This window comes from Furipterus horrens, unplaced genomic scaffold (assembly GCF_987537825.1).
Source record: "Furipterus horrens unplaced genomic scaffold, mFurHor1.1.pri manual_scaffold_5, whole genome shotgun sequence".
Classification (NCBI taxonomy): Eukaryota; Metazoa; Chordata; class Mammalia; order Chiroptera; family Furipteridae; genus Furipterus; species Furipterus horrens.
The window spans coordinates 139444006-139465850 of NW_028327175.1; the positions used below are offsets into that span (position 1 = coordinate 139444006).

At 39.3% G+C, this 21845-nt stretch overlaps 1 protein-coding gene across 3 annotated transcripts in view; it reads left to right on the forward strand.

Annotated features, from left to right (window-relative positions):
- CPEB3 (cytoplasmic polyadenylation element binding protein 3) overlaps positions 1-21514 on the forward strand; it is a 155976-nt gene extending 134462 nt beyond the window's left edge. For all 3 annotated transcript variants that reach the window (XM_090277972.1, XM_090277970.1, XM_090277971.1), the window contains one exon: positions 15728-21514. In XM_090277972.1, the coding sequence (XP_090134098.1) occupies positions 15728-15955 (228 nt within the window). In that variant the 3' untranslated portion in view covers positions 15956-21514. The remainder of the gene's footprint in view (positions 1-15727) is intronic.
- The last annotated feature ends 331 nt before the right edge of the window (positions 21515-21845 follow it).

Genomic DNA, 21845 nt, shown 5'->3' on the forward strand with positions numbered 1-21845 from the left:
TTACTCAGTTCCACTAAGAATCCCTAATATAAGGGTAAATAGTTGAAGCTGACGCTAAAACAATAAATGAAAGAAATTAACATAGGTGCCAATCTACCAACATGCTGCTTGGATGTTAGTCAAGACATACATGTAGAGACTCTTAAGTTCCTTTTATAGGTGTAAACACCTGGATGCATTTTCCATTTAAAGAATTGAAGGTATTTTTATTTTCTTTAGAAAGGAGTGTTTTTATCAGTATCTTTTCTCTGATAATGAAAAGATTTTGAACTTGAAATTCAGTAGAAGGTTAGAATTAAATTTTGCTTATATTCCTTCGAACGGTGTTTCTGTGAAATACTGGAACAGTTTAAAGTAGTTAAGTATAATAAGGGCAAAAGAGGGGACCTGTACTCATTCTGTCTGTTTTAATGGTATTTTTAGAAGTGGTGCCAAATGAACACCTAAGATGTGAAAGCTCTGCTAAATCCAGTTTTCTTTATAACTCAAGTCTAGGTCACTTACATATGAAAGATTTTTTGTAGTGTGAAAATGAGATCATATGAAAATGGGTAATCTTTCTACATGGCCATTTTCCTACTCCTTTGTCTGCTCTGTAGTTCTGAGAAAATTTGTAAGGGTAGTATGAGTTGAATCTCCCTTAGTCTAACAAAAACATGTGATTTAACTGATGTGAACAATTTCATTATAAAAATCTCAGCGGTTCCCAACAGCTACCCTTACACACACACACACACACACACACACACACACACACACACAACTATTGTTTAGCACAACTTGGTCATGTTGCTTCCTAGAAATATGTAAGTCAGATGTTTGTAACTTGATATGCATCATGCTGTAGATACTGGTTACAGTCTGCCAATTCAGCCCATAGAGACCTCTTTACTATTTGAAAGATATTAGACTAGAATCAGCTAATCTGGGGTTTAGTCTTGACTATACCACTTTATTATATAGCTTGAAGCAAGGATGTGTGTGTTAATGAAAATGCTTTTGAAAACAGTAAAGACTCTAACTCTTTTTATCATATAAAATTCCAATTAGACTAATAAGCATCTTCCAGAAGAGTGCAAATACTAACCATTCATGTTTTCATGTAAATTAATATGTTAACAGTGCCATTATATATTGGCAAGTATTTCAGACACAATAGAAGAAAAGTGGATTGATTATTTGAGTTTTTGAAATAGGAGGAGGAGCTTTTAGTAGGCAGGGATCTATTCCTAAAACTAGTTTCCTTAAACCACCATTTCCTAAATTGTTCTTCATAAAACATGAGTCCCTTGAGATTTTAATATCTATTTTACAAGAAAAGTCTTTTTCTGAGTCAAATGAGTTTGGAAATGCTTTTATGAAGAAAATTAAATAGGCTGCTTTATTCTAGGACTTCTTAGAATCTTCTATATGCCAGTCTTCCTTGTGAAGATCCAAGAAGGAGACACTGCAATTTTTCACAAATCCTTTTGATCATGAACTCTTTGAAAATGCACCATCTCTTGGGAACAGTGTTCCAGGGAGCCCAGTTGAGAAAATACTGTGTTTTCAGTTTTCAGCTTCTTTCATGTTCAAATTGAGAAGTTAATATTTTCCCCCTGCCTCGGTCCCTTTTTACCAAGTTTTTTTTTTTTTTTTTTTTTTAATTGTGAAAAAAAAAAAATCCAGTCTATCCTCTTAACAAATATTTAAGTGCACAGCATAATATTATTAACTGTAAGTACAATCTTGTGCATAACTGAAACTTTATAACCTTTACCAGCAGCTCCCACTTCCCCCCTGCCCTTTGGCCAAACCCTGGCAACTGCCAGTCTACTTTCTGCTTTCTGTGAGTTTGACTGGTTTAGATACCTCATATAAATAGAATCATGCAATTGTCCTGTGATTGGCTTATTTTGCTTAGCATAATGTCCTTAAAGTTGGTTATCCATGTTGTCACATGTGACAGAATTTCCTTCTTTTTTAAATCTGGAGTAATGTTCCATTGCATATATATGAGGAAGGACCCCCACCCCGCCCATGGAATTATCTTCTGGAGGGTGGGCCCCTTGTAATATAGGCTTCCCCCACTAGATGAGTGTTCTAGGAACCCATCTGTATCAGTGTACCAGCTGGCATTGTTGTGAGAGGCTGTATTCAGCTTTAGTGAATTTTTTGGAAGATTCTTTCAACGCATTTGCCCATTTCATCAGGGTGATTTACCAGCACACCTGCCCACACAGTGCTGAGTGTTCAGCAGTTTTTGACCAAAAACAGCATGACCCCCATGCCCCACCCTCCCTACTCACCCGATTTCACCCTGAGTGACTCTTTTTTGTTTCCCCAAATGAAAAAAGTCCTCAAAGGGAAACGTTTTGCTGATGTGGAAGAGGTGAAACAAAAAATGGCAGAAACACTAAACAGCATCAAAACTGACAAGTTAAAAAACTACTTTGAGCCATGGAAAAAAAATATCTTTATAGGCGTATTGCATCACGTGGAGAGTACAGTAGTCCCTCTCTATATCGCGGTTCACTTATTGCGGCCTCACTGTATTGCAGGTTTTTTAAAAATATTATATTTAATTACTTATCACAGATTTTTCGCTATATCACGGGATTTTATGGTACTGTACAGTAAATACTAAAATAAATGTAAGGTTCCTACTTCACGAATTTTTCACCTATCAGGGGGGGTCTAGAATGTAATACCTGCGATAAGTGAGGGATCACTGTACTTTGAAGGTGACAGCAGTTTAAACATGTAAGAATAAATATACAATTTTTTGTAAATAAATTCCAGGGTCTTTTGAGTCCCCCCTTCTTTATACCACATTTTCTTTATCCATTCTTCTGTTGATGGACATTTAGCTTGCTTCCACACCTTGACTATTGTCAATAATGCTGCAGTGAACTATCGTGTATATATCACTTCAAGATTCTGATTTCTATTCTGTTTTATAAATACCCAGAACTGGGATTACTGGACATATATTTTCTATCTACAAAGGTTGGGATGGGGCAGGGAAACAGCAGCTGCATATTCATAGTAGTGGTGGGCATTGAAGGTGTGGTTGATATTCCCTGTAGTATTTATAGTTTTTTGTATTTTGATTACTAGAGATTATCTATTGTATATTTCTAACATATCAGTCTCTATATAAAGAGGAAAAATGGTTTTGAAATCAATATACTGTTGACAAAGAATGTTTCCTTACCTCTATTTTAGCTTAATGCAGAGGACCAGAGAGACTGACTTTCAGTTAGCTAATTTGGGGCTTTCTGATACATTGTGACAGCTAAGCCATAGCACATATCTGCTTTGAAGAGCATACTCTTTAGAATAACCCATTTTTCATTAAATGAGATGTTATCTATTGCACTTTTCTTTGCAAGCACTTCAAGTACTTCATATCTTTAATCTTTTTTTCTCTCTTCACTACAAACACATTAGACCTCAATTTTAGCTAAAGGCCATCAAAGGCTTTATATTTTTAGCCTGCATGAAGATTAACATGACCCAGTAACCATACTGACAGAAGTACGGATAATACTACACTTAGTCCCTGGCCCCAGTTGGAATTCACAGGATGACTCAACAGCAAAAGAAGTGAGGGTTCTGATGACCTGTCCCCAGACCATGTCTGCTCCTTGTCTTAGTCCGGGACTCCCATAACCCAGCCTTGATTTAGCTGCTGTTATTGACCCCTGCCTTGATCTGGCTTGAAAGCTTCTCAGCTGTAGCTATGGCTGAGAAGAATCAACACCCAGAAGTGAGTTCAAGTATTGTTAGAACTAATCCTACCTGAGCTTATTTTGAAGCACTGGGAATCTCAGAGCCTTTGACTAGAATTTTTTTTTTTTTTAAACGAAGTTTGGGTCATCTAAAGGAAGTGTGAAAGATGATTCTCTTCTCTAAATGGCATGGAAACTTTTTGTCCTGTCTCTCCTTCCTAGTCTTAACCTCTGATCTCTCCTGTACTGTTCTCTCTTTTTATGTCTTCTCTCTTAGAATTGTGATAATTTTATATGAAAACTCTTTAGAGTGTTTAAATGTTCTTTTCTGCTCTTATTTGAGTATCAGGGCTATTTATGAGATTACTAATGGGGAAAACACCATCATCCCATATCTTAGGGGTGATATCTTAGTAGGACATTCAAATTCTTTAACCCCAGAAGTTAGAGGCTATTGGTCAGTTAGTAATTTCTTGGTGAGTGTTTATTCTTATTTGGAGAGGCTGGTCCAAACCTCCCATAGGGTAGGGGAAACTGAGGCCTGCAAGACTGTGAATGGAAAGAGTCAGGTGGGGGGTGATGACATGGCAGTTGTACATTTCACAGTTTTTAATGATTTTCTTACCCTGTGTTCTCCACACAATACACTCTTCTGCTATTAGAAATTGGTTGGGGCTGATTTACATCTTTACCTCCAGCCCCACTCCCAAGTGACTGGAAGGAAACCAGACTAAGACTGAATCTATGGATTGTGCAGGGTACCATCAGCTGGCACAAAAAAGCTATCTTAAGGCCAAACGGGGCACTCCCAGCTCTTCCGCGCTCCATGTACATATGGCCACAGTGTCAGCATTAGCACACATGGCACTTCTGAACTGTGGGAAGGGTACAAGATTGATTTTTAAATCTTTCTGCCCCTAGCACCTGAAAATGTGAAAGATGGTAAGTCCCATCCTTTGAAAGGGAAAAAAGAAAATGAAATCCAAACCATTTTCCCTCTGTTTTTTTTTTTTTTTTTTTTTTTTTGATCTATCTCAAATTGCTTCTAAAATTAAAAACTGGCCCTGACTTGTGCGGCTCAGTTGGTTGGGTGTCGTTCCACAAACCAAAAGGTGGCTGGTTCGATCCCTGGTCAGGGCACATGCCTGTGTTGTGGGTTCGGTCCCTGGTTGGGGCATGTGTGAGAGGCAACAAAGTTTCACTCTCACACTGCTGTTGCTTTCTCATGTTGCTGTTTCTCTTCCTCTCTTTCTCCCTCCGTTCCCGTGTCTCTAAAAATAAATAAAATCTTTAAAAAATTAAATTAATAACTGAACTTGCTAAATCTGGAAGGTTGTGGATAACTTTGTTGCTAAGGAAAAATTATTTTCGCGTTGCCGCTTTCATTTCCTAGGCATCTGTCATCTGCTTTCTAAACAGCAGGATTCCAGCGTATAGTCAGTTGAAAAACTAAAAATGTATGTTTAAACATTCTTAGTATTGCCTGCTGGTGCAGGGTCTGCTTTAACAACTATAAAGGGTCTTTGTTTAGTGGGAATGGTGACACGGTGACTGTGGTCATTAGGGTAGTTGTACTCTGTGACACATACCAAGAACATTAGAAGCACATATATTTAAAAGCGTTGAGCACACCAGATAAAAAGTATGTTTCCAGGAAGCATGTTGCTCTAGATGACAAGAAATGGCCTACCTGACTTCTGGGCAAGCCTTTACATGTATCCCTGTTCAGTTATACCTCTTTACTCAGCCTCTTTCTCCAGGTCGTCCACTCTTTCTCCATCTCTGAAATCTCTGCTTCTGCTCAGCTTCCAGCCACCTTTACGCATCCCTTCCCTGACTTGGGATGGCTAGGTATCTGACAGGGTTCTTGTTTTCTTCCTGTCACCGAAGGGCAGACTGCAGCAGGGACCAGCCTTTAGGTGTCCTTGACATAACCTGTAACTGAGTCTGGCCTTGGCTAATGCCTCCCTTCCCACCACTCCAATCTTTCAGGTCCAAGGAGAGGGAATTCTGTACCTGTGAATAGTTTATGGCCTCCCTAGATACCTCCTTTGTTCCACCAAAAACTGTTTAGCCATTGCTTCATTTACTTTGGGAGGTGATTTTGCTAACTGATATCAAGATGACTGCAGAGAGAACTATTTTCTCTAGCTTGTTAGAGACAAAACAATGTCAGCATTGAAATCAGTGTGTTAAAGTATGACTTTCTCTTTGTGTCATTCTAAATGTATTATTCCCTTGATCTGTCATCTGATAGCCACTTATCCAGGGTTTCACATCAGTCCTCCTTTTCCTTAATGGTTACCAACTTATCAATAGGTTACACATACCCTCAGCATCCTTGGGCGTGGTCACCTCCACTAGGGGTGTGGTATGAACTCAAATGTCTCTCTAGGAAGTCTGCATCCTTCTGTGCCTGCAGATCCCTTGGAAGCAGAGGGTCAGTTTGGTGATGTGATTGGCTCTGTGTTGGGTTCTGGTACTTGGACTTGAGTGGTAGTATAGATCAGTAATGTGATGCCAGTGAGTTGGTGTCTCTGAAGTGGCATAACTTAATGATACTGCAGGTGCTTTAGATGGTTAACAGAGAAACACATGTTCATTTTAATAGTTATACATCTGCGTATGGAAGAAAATGGAATTGATTTGGATAGTCAAGTAATACGTCACATAATACAGATGACGTTAGGATATGGCGAAAACAGCAAATGGATTGAGAGTGCCTTTAAGAAACACTCAGACCATAAATTATTTTAGGTAAGAACTGTGTCTCATTCTCCATTGTAATTCAGTTTTTAATATGGTAGGCACTCCATAAATATTAGTCAAATGAGTGAATCCATTTGAGCCAAAAAACACTCGTTCTTAACACAGAACCGCCTGACTACAATGTCCTTCATGCAGCTGGCTTCTGTTTGTTGATTTAATTTGTCAAAGATCCTGTTTGCTCTTGGAGAGCTTGTGGTAGCCAACGTGCACATCTGTGTTTGTGGGTCATTTTTAGTCGTGTTATCTGCCATATCTTTTGGGCAAGGCTCTACTCTTTGGATCAACACCTTGCGTGGAGGTGCTGGAAGCAGCTTTGCAGTAACAGCGCCACTCATGCCTCTGGAAGGCAGCCCTCTGAGAGCACCACAGTGATCCGAAGGCCACACCCTTTACTTTTTGGTTTTATTCAGAGTCTTATTGACTCTGATTACTGCCATGTAATATGCAAGTCTTAACAAACTTGATTATCTAGATTTTCAGTCCAATCGAAAATGATAGGAAGTTGCAAATTTGTAAAGGGTCAGTGAAAGGTATTATTAGAAGTGGCAGCAGACAGATTTTGTAAGGGGTGACCAAAAAAAAAAGAGAAAACTGCATTGTGCTATCTGGCACTACTATAAAGAACATTCATAATATTCCTTGCTTAAGACGGGGCAGAACAAATACTACATTTTAGGAAGATTTCTGTCAAAAAAACATCAAAATTCAAGATGTTTTAGCACCAAAAACAAAAAATGTCCCCTCTCTGGAAAAGCAGCTTATGAGGAATTTGTTAGCCCCTGAGGAAGGCGGTTAAATAAGGCATCCCTGTGTGCCTCTGGCCTGGAGGCCGTCACAGTGGAGCTTCCTGGCACATCTGCTGCAGTGAGCACTGTGCTGACCCAACCCCTCAACTGGGAAAGCGCATTGTTGCCGAGCTCAGCTGGAAGCTGCATAGACCAAAGGTGCTGTTTTATTCAGATTGCATTTTCAAATATCAGCACAAGTCTTGACCCTATATTTGTTCAGTGTTTTACAGTTTGCCAGAGGAGTTTGTATCCATCATTTCACTTGATCTTAACATCCCCATGTTGTGGAAATTCTTTTAAATCAACAGGTTGAGCACAAATTCAGTCTTCTCTATGACTGCATGATATTCCATGGAGGGTAGATGTATATCACATTTTATTCAACCATTTACTTTGTTTCTAGTTTTTTGCCGTTTTTGGCAATTCTTCAGTAAATATACTTTACATGTGAACTCATGTATAGTGGTTGTATTTCCAAGCATTGGGGTTATACCATTAGCAACAACCAACAGTGGGATTATTGGGTCAAAGATATATTTTTTTAATTTTAATAATTTCCTTGTTTGCTTTTTAAAAATGTCATGGCAAGTCACATTTCTATCAGCAAGTGATAAGTAGTTATCACCTCTTAAATATTTGCCAGTCTGATGAGAACAAACTGATATTAATTTTCTTTTCCCTGACTACTAACCAATGCGAAAATCTTTTCACGTGGATTGCCTTTGAAATCTTTTATGAATTATTCTCTACCCATATTTCCACTGTGTTATATGTTTTCTTCTGGCCAGTTTTTAAGAGTTCTTTGTATAATATAAATAATAATCTAATTTCTTCTAAATTCATCATTTGCCTATTGACTTTTCTTGTAGTACCTTTTGACACTTATAAATGTATTTTATTTTTACATAGTTTAATATATTTCTACTGAAGCTTCTAGGATTCTAGTCCTTTTCTTTTTTAATTTATTGCTTTTTTAGCAAGAGAGAGGAAGGATGAAAGAAAAATTGATTTGTTGTTCTGCTTATGTATGCATTCATTGGTTGAATCCTCTGTATGCCCTGGCTGGGGATTGAACTTGCTACCTTGGTGTATCGGGGTGATGCTCTAACCAACTGACCTACCCAGCCAGGTCCTTAGTCCATATTAAAAAGGCTACCTTGCCCTTAATTTGTACATATAGACCTAGTTGGGATTTTTTTTAAGATTTTTTTTTTTTTTTAATACTTAAACATTTCTTCAATGGGCCCTGTGTCTTTATGGTTTGATTCATTCTAAGTAAATTATAATTTTTGTTACAAATGTGAATAGAATATTTCCTTCATTTTTATTCCTAAAATATCATAAAGCTACTAAGCTACTAATTTTCTTACAAGTCTTGACAGAGAAATGGTATCTTGACTAGATACAGGCTTTTTGGATGTCTTTTTCTCTCAGCCTAATAGGTAATGTTTCTTGGTGTTCTGGCTTCCAATATTGCAGGTAATAAGTCTGATGCCAGTTTGTTTCTTTCCTTTGCAGGAGATAGTAACTAGCTCTTTTCACTTGGAAGCATGCAACATTTTCTCTTTACCAAGTGGTCTGTTTTTCTCATCAGTCTAGACTGGGCCTGGTGGTATTTTTGATATGCAGTTCTGGACTTGCACCTTTCCTCATTCCTTTTCTTTCTTCTAGAACTTTTGTAATTTATATATTAGGTTCTCCTGGATCTAGTCTAAAATTCCTTACCTTTTCTCTCATTATTTACTTTTCTAAATTATTTTTTAAGTATATTTTATTGATTATGTTGTTACAGTAGTCCTAATTTTTTTCCCCTTTGCTCCCCTCTTCCCAGTACCCCATGTCCCTCTAGCAATCCCACCCCACTTAGTTCATGTCCATGAGTCATGCATATAAGTTCTTTGGCTTCACCCTTTTCTATATTATTCTTAACTTCCCCCTATTTTGTACCAACCAATTATGCTTCTTAGTCCCTGCACTATTTCCCCATTTCTCCCACTTCCCCCTCCCAGCTGATAACCCTCCAAATGATCCCCATTCCTATGATTCTGTTCCTATTCTGGTTTGCTTAATTGGATTTTTTTATTTTTTAGATTCAGTTGTTGATAGTTGTGAGTTTGTTGTCATTTTAATGTTCATAGTTTTGCTCTTCTTTTTCTTAAATAAGTCCCTTTAACATTTTATATAATAATGGCTTGGTGATGATGAATTCCTTTAGCTTTACCTTGTCTGGGAAGCACTTTATCTGCCCTTCCATTCCAAATGATAGCTTTGCTGGATAGAGTAATCTTGGTTGTAGGTCCTTGCTTTTCATCACTTGAAATACTTCTTGCCAGTCTCTTCTTCCCTGCAAAGTTTCTTTTGAGAGATCTGCTAAGAGCTTATAGGCACCCCTTTGTTGGTAACTCTCTGCTTTTCTCTTGCTGCTTTTAAGATTCTCTCTTTATCTTGAACCTTTAGCATTTTAATTATGATGTGTCTTGGTGTGGTCCTCTTTGGGTCTTGCTTGTTTGGGACTCTCTGTGCTTCTTAGACTTGTATGTCTACTTCTTTCTCCAAATTTTGGAAGTTTTCCTTTATTATTTTTTCACATAAGCTTTCTATTTCTTGCTCTCCCTCTTCTCCTTCTGGTACCCCTATGATTTGGATGTTGGCACATTTAAAGTTGTCCCAGAGGTTCCTAATCCTCTTATCATTTTTTTTCAATTCATGTGTCCTCATTCTATACTAGTTGACTTTTATTTTCTTTCTTATGTTCCAAATCATTGATTTGAACCCCAGTTTCCTTCCTTTCATCATTGGTTTTGTGTGGATTTTCCTTCATTTCATTTAGCATAGCCTTCACTTCTTCCCTTATGTGTTTACCATACTTAAGCATATCTGTCAAGCCTGTGAGCATCTTTTTCACCAGTGTTTTGAACTCTGCATCTGTTAGGTTGGCTATCTCCTCTTCTTTTGGGTTTACTATCTCCTTGTCACTTAGTTCTTCCACTGGAACCTTGATTCGTTCCCTCTTTTGGGCCGTATTTCTCTGTCTCCTCATCTTGACAGGCTCCTGCATTTGTTTGCCTCTGGGTCTTAGGTAGAGTTGTCAAACCTATTACATTGTAAGGGGCGGAGCCTTAGGTATTCATCAGTACGGGCGACCTGTTTCACCATCTTGTGGCACTGTATTGGGGGGGCTGAGAGGGAACAATGCCACTTGCTCAGCACTCACCCCTTTTTCAGGCACTTCTCCAACTTCCATATGGGACTGGTGCCTCTCTAGCTGTTGCCCTGGCCATTGTTCCCAGAGTGGGTGGGTCTGTGGATGTTCTAGGACTGTGGGGGCCCTTTAAACAAGTGGACTCTGATGAGAGACTGGCAGTTTCTTCCTCTGCCCCAACCCCCACTGGTTTGCACAGTCAGAAGCAATGAGCCTTTATTTTCGCCGGCAATGGAACCATGAGCTGCATGGTCTGGTCTGGTGCTGGGAGCACTCCCCAGATGTCCCTCCCAACTTTTTAAAATGTGCGACTACCTTCCACCAGCCTGCTGCTGCTGCTGCTGCCACCGCCACCACCACACCATGTCCTCCCCACCCTGGCTCCGCCCCTCCTACCTGTCTGGATGAGTATTTCTTCTTTATATCTTTGTTTGTTGGACTTCCATGCAGCTCGATTTTCTGGAACTTCTGGTTGTCTCTAGTTTTAAGGTAGTTGTATTCCTTCTTAGTTGTGGAGGGGGATGTTGCGTGTCTGTCTATGCCTCCATCTTGGCCAGAAGTCTCTCTCTAAATTATTTTTTTTCCAGAGCTTTGAAATATTTCTTCCACTTGCTCTTTTAGGCCACTAGACTGGATCTCAGCAGTGATATCCTCTCTTCAATTCATCTGATAACTTAGTCAAAAAATCACAGTTAAATATTTTAGCTTCTTACTAATAAAAACATTTTAATACATTCAAAAGTATAGAGGAGAATATAACGAACCCCATCATCCAGTTTCAATAATCATCAACTTGTAACCAACCTCTTTCATCGACACCTCTACTCACTCACCCATCCTCACCCCAGATTATTTTGAAGCAGATCCTCACCCCAGATTAATTTGAAGCAGATCCCTGACACCATATAACTTTATCCTGAAATAATTCAGTTAAATACTTCAGTAATGTCTCTTAAAAAGAGTTATTTGATAAACAAAACCGAGAGTACAAGGTTTCCTTTGAGGTGATGAAAATGTCTTGAAACTGTGTAGAGATGGCGGTTACACAACATTGTGAGTATATTAAAACGCCCCTGGATTGTTCACTTTAACATAGTTAGTTTTTTATGACTTTAACCTCTATTTAAAAAGTAATTTAGGCTCTTAAAAAACCTGAGAGAAAAAAGCCCACATAACCACAATACTGTTTTTATACCTAAGCAAAAGCAACCGGTTTGTTTGTTTTAGAATATGCTGTATGTGGCTATTGTCTTTCTCCTCCAGCATGCTGCCTCTTCTGCTGAGTGTGAATTCTATTCGTTCGGACCAATCTTCTCTCTGACTACTGGGTCCCCTTTTCTGGGCTTACTGGGGCTCAGATCTGGTTGCTGGGACACCCTGAGTATTGGCGTCTACCTGGTGTTAGAAGCAAAGCAGTCCTCAGCTCATGGCCTGAGATGGAAAAGAAGGCTGCTGCCTGTTCCCTGCCCACCATGCCTCCACTTTAGTCCTCCAGCCTCAAGGCACAGAGGATTCCTTCTACCTTGTTGGCTCCTTCTTGGCCTTCAGATGCAGGGAGATGAGGCCAGGTTAGATGCACTGGTGACCCTGTAGCTTCCTTCCCTCAGGAGTCCATAATCTCTGCAGACATATCCTTCCCCAGATCCACCATGGTCCTGTCCTGCTCCAGGACTCTGCTCGAGGCTTATGAGAGATGCTAACCAATGCAGGACTATAAATAGGAAACGCCAGGGAAGCGATGTGAAGTATTAACTCTAAAGGAGGAAGGAATAGATCCCTGGGGGACTGAAATAGTTAAGGAAGTCTGGGCCTCAAATTGATTTTTGACAAGATTGCTAAGACCATTCAGTGGGTCAAGAATAGTATCTTCAACAAATGGTGGATATCCATGTGCAAAAGGTTGACAGAGACCCCTTCCTTACACTATATACAAAATTGACTCAATATTCATCAACCTAAATGTAGGAGTTAAAACCATGAAATTCTTAGAAGAAATATAGGGGTAAATCTTCATGACCTTAGATTTGGCAGTAGATTCTTAGATGACATCAAAAAGAGAAGCAACAAAAACAATAGATAAATTGGACTTCATCAAAATAAAAACTTTTATGCATCAAAAGGCATTATCAGGAAAGTGAAATATAACCTACAAATAGGAAATATTTCCAAATCATATGTTGATAAAAGCCTAGTATCTAGCATATGTAAAGAATTCTTGCAGCTCAACAACAAAAAGACAAACAAAATTAGAAAATGAGCCAAGGATTTGAAATAAACCTTTCTTCAAAGAAGATATACAAATGGCTACTAAGCACATGAAAAAGATGCTCAAAGTCATTAGTCAGTAGGGGAATGGAAATCAAAACCACAGTGAGGTACCTCTTCATACCTCCTAGGATGGCAGTAATCACAGAAGTGGAAAACAGCAAGTCTTAGTGAGTAGGTAGAACACTTTGAACCCTGGTACATTGCTGGTGGGAATATAAAATGGTGCAGCCTCTGTGGAAAACAATGTGGCAGTTCTTCAAAAAGTTCAACAGAATTGCCTGCCCCAGCAATTCTACTCCTAGGTATATACTCAGAAGAATTGAAAACAGGTATTCAAACAAAAATATGCACATACTTTTATAGCAGCACCATTCACAATAGCCAAAAGGGGGAAACAACCCAAAATTCCATCAGTGAATGAGTGGATAAACAAAATGTGTTATATACATATATGTGTAATGGGATATTATTCAGTCATAAAAAGGAATGGAATACTGTTGCATGCTACAACATGAATGAAACTCAAAATATTTAAGTGAAAGAAGCCAGATACAAAAGGTCACATATGTGATTCCGTTTATATCAAATATCCAGAATAGCACTCTTCCTCCCAGGAGCACACCTGCGCCTTTCCCATCCTCCATCTCGCCCCCACCCCCAGGTGCATTACCTTTACCTTCCTCTCTCCTAAGTTCCAGAGGCCCCTTCTTTTGCACCTGTAACTTGTTTCCTAGGCCCATTTCTTCGGATCACTTCCACCTCTGTGATTTTTCAAAATAAAATTTCTCTTATAGTTTGAAAATAAAAGAAAATATCCAGAATAGGAAAATTTTTAGAGACAGAAAGTAGATTGGTTGTTTCCAGGGAGAGGCGGGTGAGCAAATTGCTTAGTGGGTATCAGGGTTTCCTTTCGGGGTGATGAAAATGTTTTGAAACGAGATAGAGGTGGTGGTTGTACAACACCGTGAGCATATTAAATGCCACTGAGTTGGTTACTTTTATCTTAAGAGAGGAAAGTATAAGAAAGACTAGACCTCATTTGGTACATGAAATTGTCGGGTGGGCTGGGCATTAAAGGAGAGCATTTAAGGTAGGAAGAAAGTGCAAGTAAAAATAAAAACCAGGTGGAGTTTGAGTTGGGAACTGGTTAGGAGAGAGATCAAGACAAATTATGAAGTCTGTGGCCTATAACTGAGCCACAGGAGACGGGGAGTACCTGTTGTACTAAGGCTGCTGGGCTGTGGAGAATCTGGCTTTTGAGGAGGCTATGGAAATGTCAACATGTGCATAGAAGGATTGAACCCGGGAAGCCCTGGAGGTAGGCGGTCGATGCTGAAGCCATCAGAATTGAACACACCCAGGTGCATGCTGCAATGGCCTGGACTAGAGAGGAAGTAGTAGGGATGATAACTATGCCTGGTGTTTATGATGTGCCAGGCGCCCTGCTGTGTGCATTGTATGATTTAATTCATTTAATCCTCATAGGAACCGTATAAAGTAAGAACTATTCTTTTCCTCCAGTGTACAGGAGAGGAAACAGAGGCTCAGAGTGTCTGAGAAATTTGCCCAAGGTTGCAAAGCTACTAACTAGATTTGAACCCAGGCAGATGACCCCAGAACCCTACTCCATTTCTAATTATCATGCAGAGGCGAATGTGAGAGATCTCTAAGAAGCCCATTTACTACCTTTCAGGTTGAGGATGAAGAAGTAGGAGGAAGGGAACTATAGCCAGAGTAGAGACATTTTTTCCCCCTGGGTAACCAGGATGTGGCACAGGTCTTCTCAGTGGATTTTCCAGTAGGAATGTCTGTCTGGCCAGTGGACCTGTGCACTGGAACCCATGGCTGGAGACAGAGCAGAGGCCAGCAGAGGGGCCTCAGGAGGGAAGGAGAACCAGGGAAGCAGAGTGTTTAATCCAAGGCCGTCCCCATCTTTCCTGCTCACCTCGTGCCTGCCAGGGACCTCCTGGCTACATGCAGAGGCATGGCAAACAATGGTGGCTCCTTGTCACCATGGCCCCAGTGACCACGGTGGTTGCTCTCTCTTAGAATGGCTCTGGAGGTCGGTGTGAGAAGGAGCCTGATTTGTCACCTTCATGCTAATTTCTACCATTTGAGATGAAACCATTAATGATGTTCCTTTTCTGAGGTTCTAGGGGAAGGGGACGTGGGGGGAAGGTAAGTTTTGTTGGGCTTGCTTCATTTAGAGTATGGAATCCCCCCCGAAGCACTGTGATGCCAAGTTCTCCTCTATTGAAGTTCTCAGTCTTGGGGGAGATTAAGGCAATAAAGTCAAAAATACTTTTTTTGAAGCCTCAATTATGAATGTAGCTTCTTTTTATTTTTATTTTTTCCAGTGTAGCTTCTTAACATCTCACCAGTTCCCTCTTTCCCTCCAGCACACTGGGTACAGTACTGGTTTCTCAGCCTTGTGGTTAAAATTCGAAGCCCAGAGCCCATGGCAGTATAGCTCCGCAGCCTGTCCTGCTGACCCCAGTGTGACACCCCACCCCACCCCGGCCCCTCCCCACCCTTCCCCAAGTGTGTGCCCTGCGTTTGCCTGCATCCAGGCTTTGTCCTAGCTGGTTCCTCTCCCGGAAATGCTCTTCCTTGTCCCCGCATTGTCAGGTGCTGCCTGGCCTTCAGGGTTCCGCTCAGGTGATTTCACGTGTGCTCCCTCTCTTCATCCGAACCAGCACGCTTTGCGGCGGACACTGTATGCCCATCTTCCAGGCAGAGACGCGCGCGCGTGTGTGTGTGTGTGTGTGTGTGTGAGCACACTTCACAGGCGCTCAGACCGAGCCCCCAGAAGCACCTATCGAGGTAAGACTGCCTGCAATCACACTCTCGGCTACTGTCTGATACAAGCTGAATTCCTAGCGGCCTCGGACTGAGACATCTCCTTGAGCCGTACTGTAAACTCCGGAAAGGAAGAAATACGAGGAAGCTTTGCTAAACCTTTTCCTGTCTTTCCTCTTTGCGTCCAGGTGGAAGTGAAGCCATACGTGCTGGATGATCAGATGTGTGACGAGTGCCAGGGCACGCGCTGTGGTGGGAAGTTCGCCCCGTTCTTCTGTGCCAACGTCACCTGTCTGCAGTATTACTGCGAATACTGCTGGGCGAGCATACACTCCCGCGCCGGGCGGGAGTTCCACAAACCGCTGGTGAAGGAGGGCGGCGACCGCCCTCGTCACGTCCCGTTCCGCTGGAGCTGAGCCCAGGGCAGACCCGGCCACAAGTACTGGAGTAGATAACGAAGAGGGAAAAGAGAGGGCGCTGCCTCAGGGCTTACAGTGTTCTGGAAATCTGTGCATTTGTTCTTGATTTTTAAAGAAGAAATGGGTCTTTTTATTATTATTATTATTATTATTTACAGTCATATTACTGAACTCAATGTCCAGTATAATGCAGAATTGCAGAGTGTCTAACGGTACTGATTTGCACTTTGATTCACACCTTTGTCTGCTTGGTACCTTATTTCTTACACCTGATCTGTCACCCGTGACAGTGCATAGACTGCCGTGCTCATCAGCAGCCATCAGGTTGACGTCTGTGATTTTTTTCGTTTGTTGGTGTTGTGTTGTTGTTGTTCCGATCGGTTCTGAACTGGAGCATGCACTTATTTTCAGAAATTTAGAGAGTTGCCACTAGGAGAAGACTTACCAAAGGTAATACTCGTGAGTAGGTGGCAGATGTAGCAAAAACTTCACAACAATTCAGCAGTCGTTAGTTGGGGTCATTTAGAGTAAGGATCACCCTTAATGAAAATAAGCCTTTAGTTGCGCTCTGTTTTGACATGTAAGGATACCTCATAAGCTGAATCCTTATTTTTCCTTCATGTTTGATTTTTATTTTGCTGAGGATTTTGGTTAGATCTTTTAGTGTTATGTAAATTTATGCTGCAATAGCTTTTGCTGCTATTAAAGTGGTATTATTAATACCATAATACTCTATTCAGGCTAAGGTATCAATGAAAAAAAAATACCCAACAACACACTTTTGTGATTTAGGGATAGAATCAGCTGCCGAAAGGAGATCGGAATAGACTTCAGAAAGCTTCAATGGAAGGTCACTATTTCTGATTGCATGTTTACTTAATCAGGTTGCTGCATGCAATAAATTTTATATCCAATGTCTAGTATAAAACCTTCCCACAATGCACAAATTAAGAATCTATATAAGCTATAAAATACTGATTTTTTTTAAAGATTTTTTTTTAAATTCAAAGAATTGGTAATTGACCGGAGGAAGGCATGCCTCAATAAATGGAATGCTTCTGAAATTAGGAAGAGCCCATAACAGAATGACCTATATTACAACCAATATAAAACCTAGGTGTAGGATATTCTTAAAGCAAATTTGTGGATGGTAGATGAAGTACTTTGCGGTGCTCTGTTATATATTGTGCAATTTATTTTATATAGTAAAGTGATTATGTCTAACTGTGATCAAACTTAACTGTTTAAAGCCTCTGTGTCAGACATTAATGAACTTGACAGTTCATAACTGGTATACTATTAACTAACACATGAGCTCTTAGTTACAATCTCCTAGTGCTTGCACCATTTTACATAGCTTCAGAACCTTGTCCAGAAAACCAAAGAGCTCATCTTAGCTTACAAACACTAGGAATATATACAGTATATAGAGATAAGTTGTCAGATTGACAAACTAGGCACATTTTAAGAAAGTTGCGTGATGGTGATGCTAAAGAAATGTCTGTACAACATAAGATGGCCTGGGCAGGGCTGATTGTCTGCGTAAGAAATTAACTACTTAATTCCCTGGATTTATCCTGTAAAGCTTGAATAGAATTAAGACCTGCTAATACTACCATGGACATTTTTTTAGCATTCACTCTTGGGCTGCAGATAGTAATATATAAACACACACAATGATTGTGAGACTATGTAAATTTTTTTTTTAATCTTCTTCCTATGTTTTGGAATTCTGGGGACAATCTGACTGGATATGACACTGCAGAGCAGATTTAAATCGCTGTGTTTCATGTGCTGTGATGTCCTTGTGCTGTCTTTAAGTTAATAGTTTTTGTTTTCTGTTCTGTTTTGTTTCTCCAGTGTTTCGTTGCAATTACCAGCTCTGAAACTCTAGTTTGTTTCAAAAAGGAAAAGCAAAATAGTTTTTTACTGGATTAAAAATGCTTATTAGAATTCTCCCCTTTTGAGGTTACCTCTGGGCTTTTTGGTAACAATTGCTTTTTTTTCCAGCCCAGCTCTGGTTTTCTGTTTGTTTGTTTGTTTGTTTGTTTCTGTGTTTGTGGTTTTTTTCACCTGTACAAGAAATTTTGTTATGCACTACTACTTTTTGTATTCTAGACAGTTTTCAAAAGCTGGCTGAAGACTTTTTTGTTTGTTTGTTTTTAAGGAAAAAGGCATGCTTTCTGACTGACATGATCTTTTGCAATACCTCAATTTTGAAATATAGGAGAGAAAATGATATTTTCTAAGTAAGTTTATTCAGAAAAATATATATTAATTTAATTCTGCAAGAAAAATGATTTAACAGATGGGTAACTTTATTTTTTTCATGCTTATTTGTGTTTTTTGAAAATGAAGAAGTTAGAGCTTTATAACTATAATATTAAAGATCATATCTAACCTACAGAAATCTACCTAATTATGTGAAAGAAGCAAAACTTTTTGAAGAAGCACCCCTCTTTCATGTACTAAAGTAACACTGAGGTTTTTAAAAAGCTGGAATATTGTACAGCATAAAGCTTAACATGAAAGCGAAAAAAAAAACATTGTCATGAAGAATAGGTTACAAAAAATAAACTCCATTTGGTGCTGAAAGTTGTGAATAGATGGTGGAAACTACTTTCCCTTAATTTGTATATTTATAATTAAGCGTTGATTGTGCACGACTGACCAGGATTGTGAAAGAGTTCTTCTGTTTGTATTTTTTTAAAGAGAACTTTTTTAGTTTATTAAATTATAACATGTTCCCTTTTGTTTTGTAAATAAATGTGCCCCCAAGTTGTTAATGTTATATTAAAAGAGAGGGTCCTTCAAAAAAATTATTTTTTAAAACACAGAGGTGTTCTGACCTGCAACTTGACTGGGAAGCCCCTGGGTATCACAGGTCCTGTTGTGGCCTTTCCTTGATGTGACACTTGAACTAGTCGATTTTTTGAAGGCTATAACCTAACCTCGACTATTTGTTGTTATGTGCAATACTGTTTGTACTGTTTGTATAAAAAATAGAAAAAAAAAAAAGAAAAGAAAAAAGGCATAAATCTTTATTGCAGATTTATTTTCATTGCAAACTTTAGACATTGTGATTCACTGAAATCATTTTTCTACTGTCAAATATGTACCTTTTCTTCATGCTGGTATTTTTTCAATAGTAATGTAGCCTTTGTACTGAGACAAATTTTCATTGTTATTTTTAGAAAGATTTTTTGCTAAGAAAAAAATTAAACATATTTACATATTTTTCATTTTATTTCGTATTTTCTTTAAGGAGTGCTTTCTCAATCATTAATAGAGTTGTTTCTGGGAGGGACTTTCATATCTGGTCAATGTCATAATATTATTTTGTATTTTTACTTGGAATAAATTAATTTTATGATGCTAATTCTTTAAAAGTTTATTTTTTTCATTTTCAGTTATTTTTGAAGCTAAAACCTTTGTAATATTGTTACTAAAGTGTCTAGTTTTTTGAAATGCAAAGCTTTATGTATTAACTTGCTGATGTGGTTTACAATAGTGTGACAACAATGAAAATGGTTGGGTATGTAAAGTGATTGGAAATTGTAATGAATAATTGGGTAATAAAATGACAGAATGAGCAGAACATGTGAGATTTTGACAAGCCTTTTCCTTTGTTACAGTGGGTTAGTGTGAGATTAGGGATGTCACAGTACAGTTCTCTAGGGATGTCACAGTGGATTTATACAACACCAGGTGCAGCCCAGTCTGTGGCTCTGATCATGAAGTCACCCCTAGTGAAATACCACCAGGTTGAGAACCTGGCCAGGTCAACAGAATGACTCATTGCTTTTCCCCTCTAACTCTTCATTATGTCGTGTGTGTGTGTGTGTGCGTGTGCGTGCATGTGCGTGTGTGTGCGTGTGTGTGAATTGCCACCAACTGCTGTCCATGTGTGAGACGGTGCCCTTCGCCCAGGCCACATCTTTTCCATTCATTCACAGTGGTGACGTCTGTCAGTAAAAGGAAGTCACTGAGAGGACACCACCGCCTTTGTAGTTAGACTTCGGTCACGGTGTCTGCCCTGAGCTGCCCCATTCAGCTGGGGTGGTGGACCCGGGACTCTCAGCGGTCACCACTGTATATGGACAGCCTCAGACTCCGTCTTCCTTCACCTTCCACCTGCTCCCTGTTATGGTGACCCCTGTTTGTCCCCAATTGTCCCTTATTGTGGCAACACATCTGGCAACACTCTGAGCATGATCTGTCTGCCCTCCTGCTTCTTCTCCAACACCCACCCACCTCACCTGGAAGCTGTGCTATTAAGGCAGCGTGTCATTGTAATGGCACCTAAAATGAAAACAAACAAACCATACGACTGCAAAACTGGTGTTGCGTAAACAGAACATCCAATGACTTGCTCTAGATAGATGGTGTGTTTCTGCTAGTCCTTGATAGCCTCTTCCAGGTCCGCTGCCACGGAGGCGAGGTTATCAATAACTTGGAGAAACGTGTGTCCAGAGTTGGCTTTTGGGTATGCTCTATATATTCAGTTTTGTAAATAATATATAGATTAGATCAAGTCGTGATGTAAAATTTTAACTCAAATTGGGTATTACTGGTTGGAATTTTACATTAACTACAAATAAGTGATTAGGAACAGAAGAAACGAAATTGGAAAATTCTTGCTTAGTGGTATAAAGATTATGCTTAGATTTCTGCTTATATCTTGTGTTTTTATAGCTTGTTAGCGAGGCATGGGCTAATGCAGAATGTATTGCATTTATGCGATTTAGCAAATAACTGCTAGTTTTAATTTTATCTATTGTATTAGCAACAAAATGGTATTTAACTGGATAACGCTCCTACCTAAATATTTGAGTATTGTGACATCTCTACTTGCAAGGTTTGAGTGAAAGATTAGTCACAGATTAGTGAAAAAAAAAGTATCTTTTTGTTAAATCTGGCTTATTTGTATGGGTTGTTGCTTTTTCACCAGTTTGTATGGTATGTCAGCTAACATTTTCTGTTTTCTTTTTTAATGATAACCAAACTTCTCTATCTCAGCTGCAATAGTGTTCCATTTTACCACAGAGTATTTTATAATTAATGCTGTTGACATTATACCCCAAAATGAGTCAAGAAGTAGATATGTGATTTGGGGATGTTTAAATTTGTATGACGATGAAGTTAATCGCAACAAATAGAAAACTTGGGTGCTAATACAGGATAACTTCTGCTCTCTTTTCTTTTCTGGATATAGTTCTGTTGGGGTATAAAGTATTAGGTATTTGTATTTTTGCTGTCAAAATAATGGACATAACTTTTAGAGTGTTCACAGCTAAGATCTCTGTATTTGTTTTTCAACTAACAACTAATTTTAAATGTATTGTATCTTTTATTATCTGTCCTCAGATTGTTTTTGCTATCGTAACCCTTACTCAGCTTCTGCCTCTGGGACTTGGACTAATATTGCTTGTACGGAACTGCAGTACTGTGACTAAACATGGAGCTCAATGCAGCTATTGCTTACACCTGCTTAACTTTGTAGTTTGGACTTCATTTTTTTCTGTAATAACAACTTATTAAATCTAGTTGTATGAAGTGCTGACACTTGTCATCCTTTGCATTTGCTAAGGAATAGTGTGGCATGTGTGGACTGCATCTGGGAACGTGGGAACTGGCTTGACTAGCTTTTGGAGGGAGCGGGACAAATTCCTTTACAGCAGCATTCACCAGTTCTCTGTCACAAACAGCACTAATTTAAAAAATCAACACACGTACATTTGAAACACGAAGGTATGTGCTTGACACAGTATGAACCTCTGTTCAGTGCAAATTGGTTTTTTTAACACCTGGTGCTTGCCACATGAAACCAATTTTCAAAATCAAAACTAAGAAAGGCATGAAAACGTAAGTACGCCCCTTTCATTTT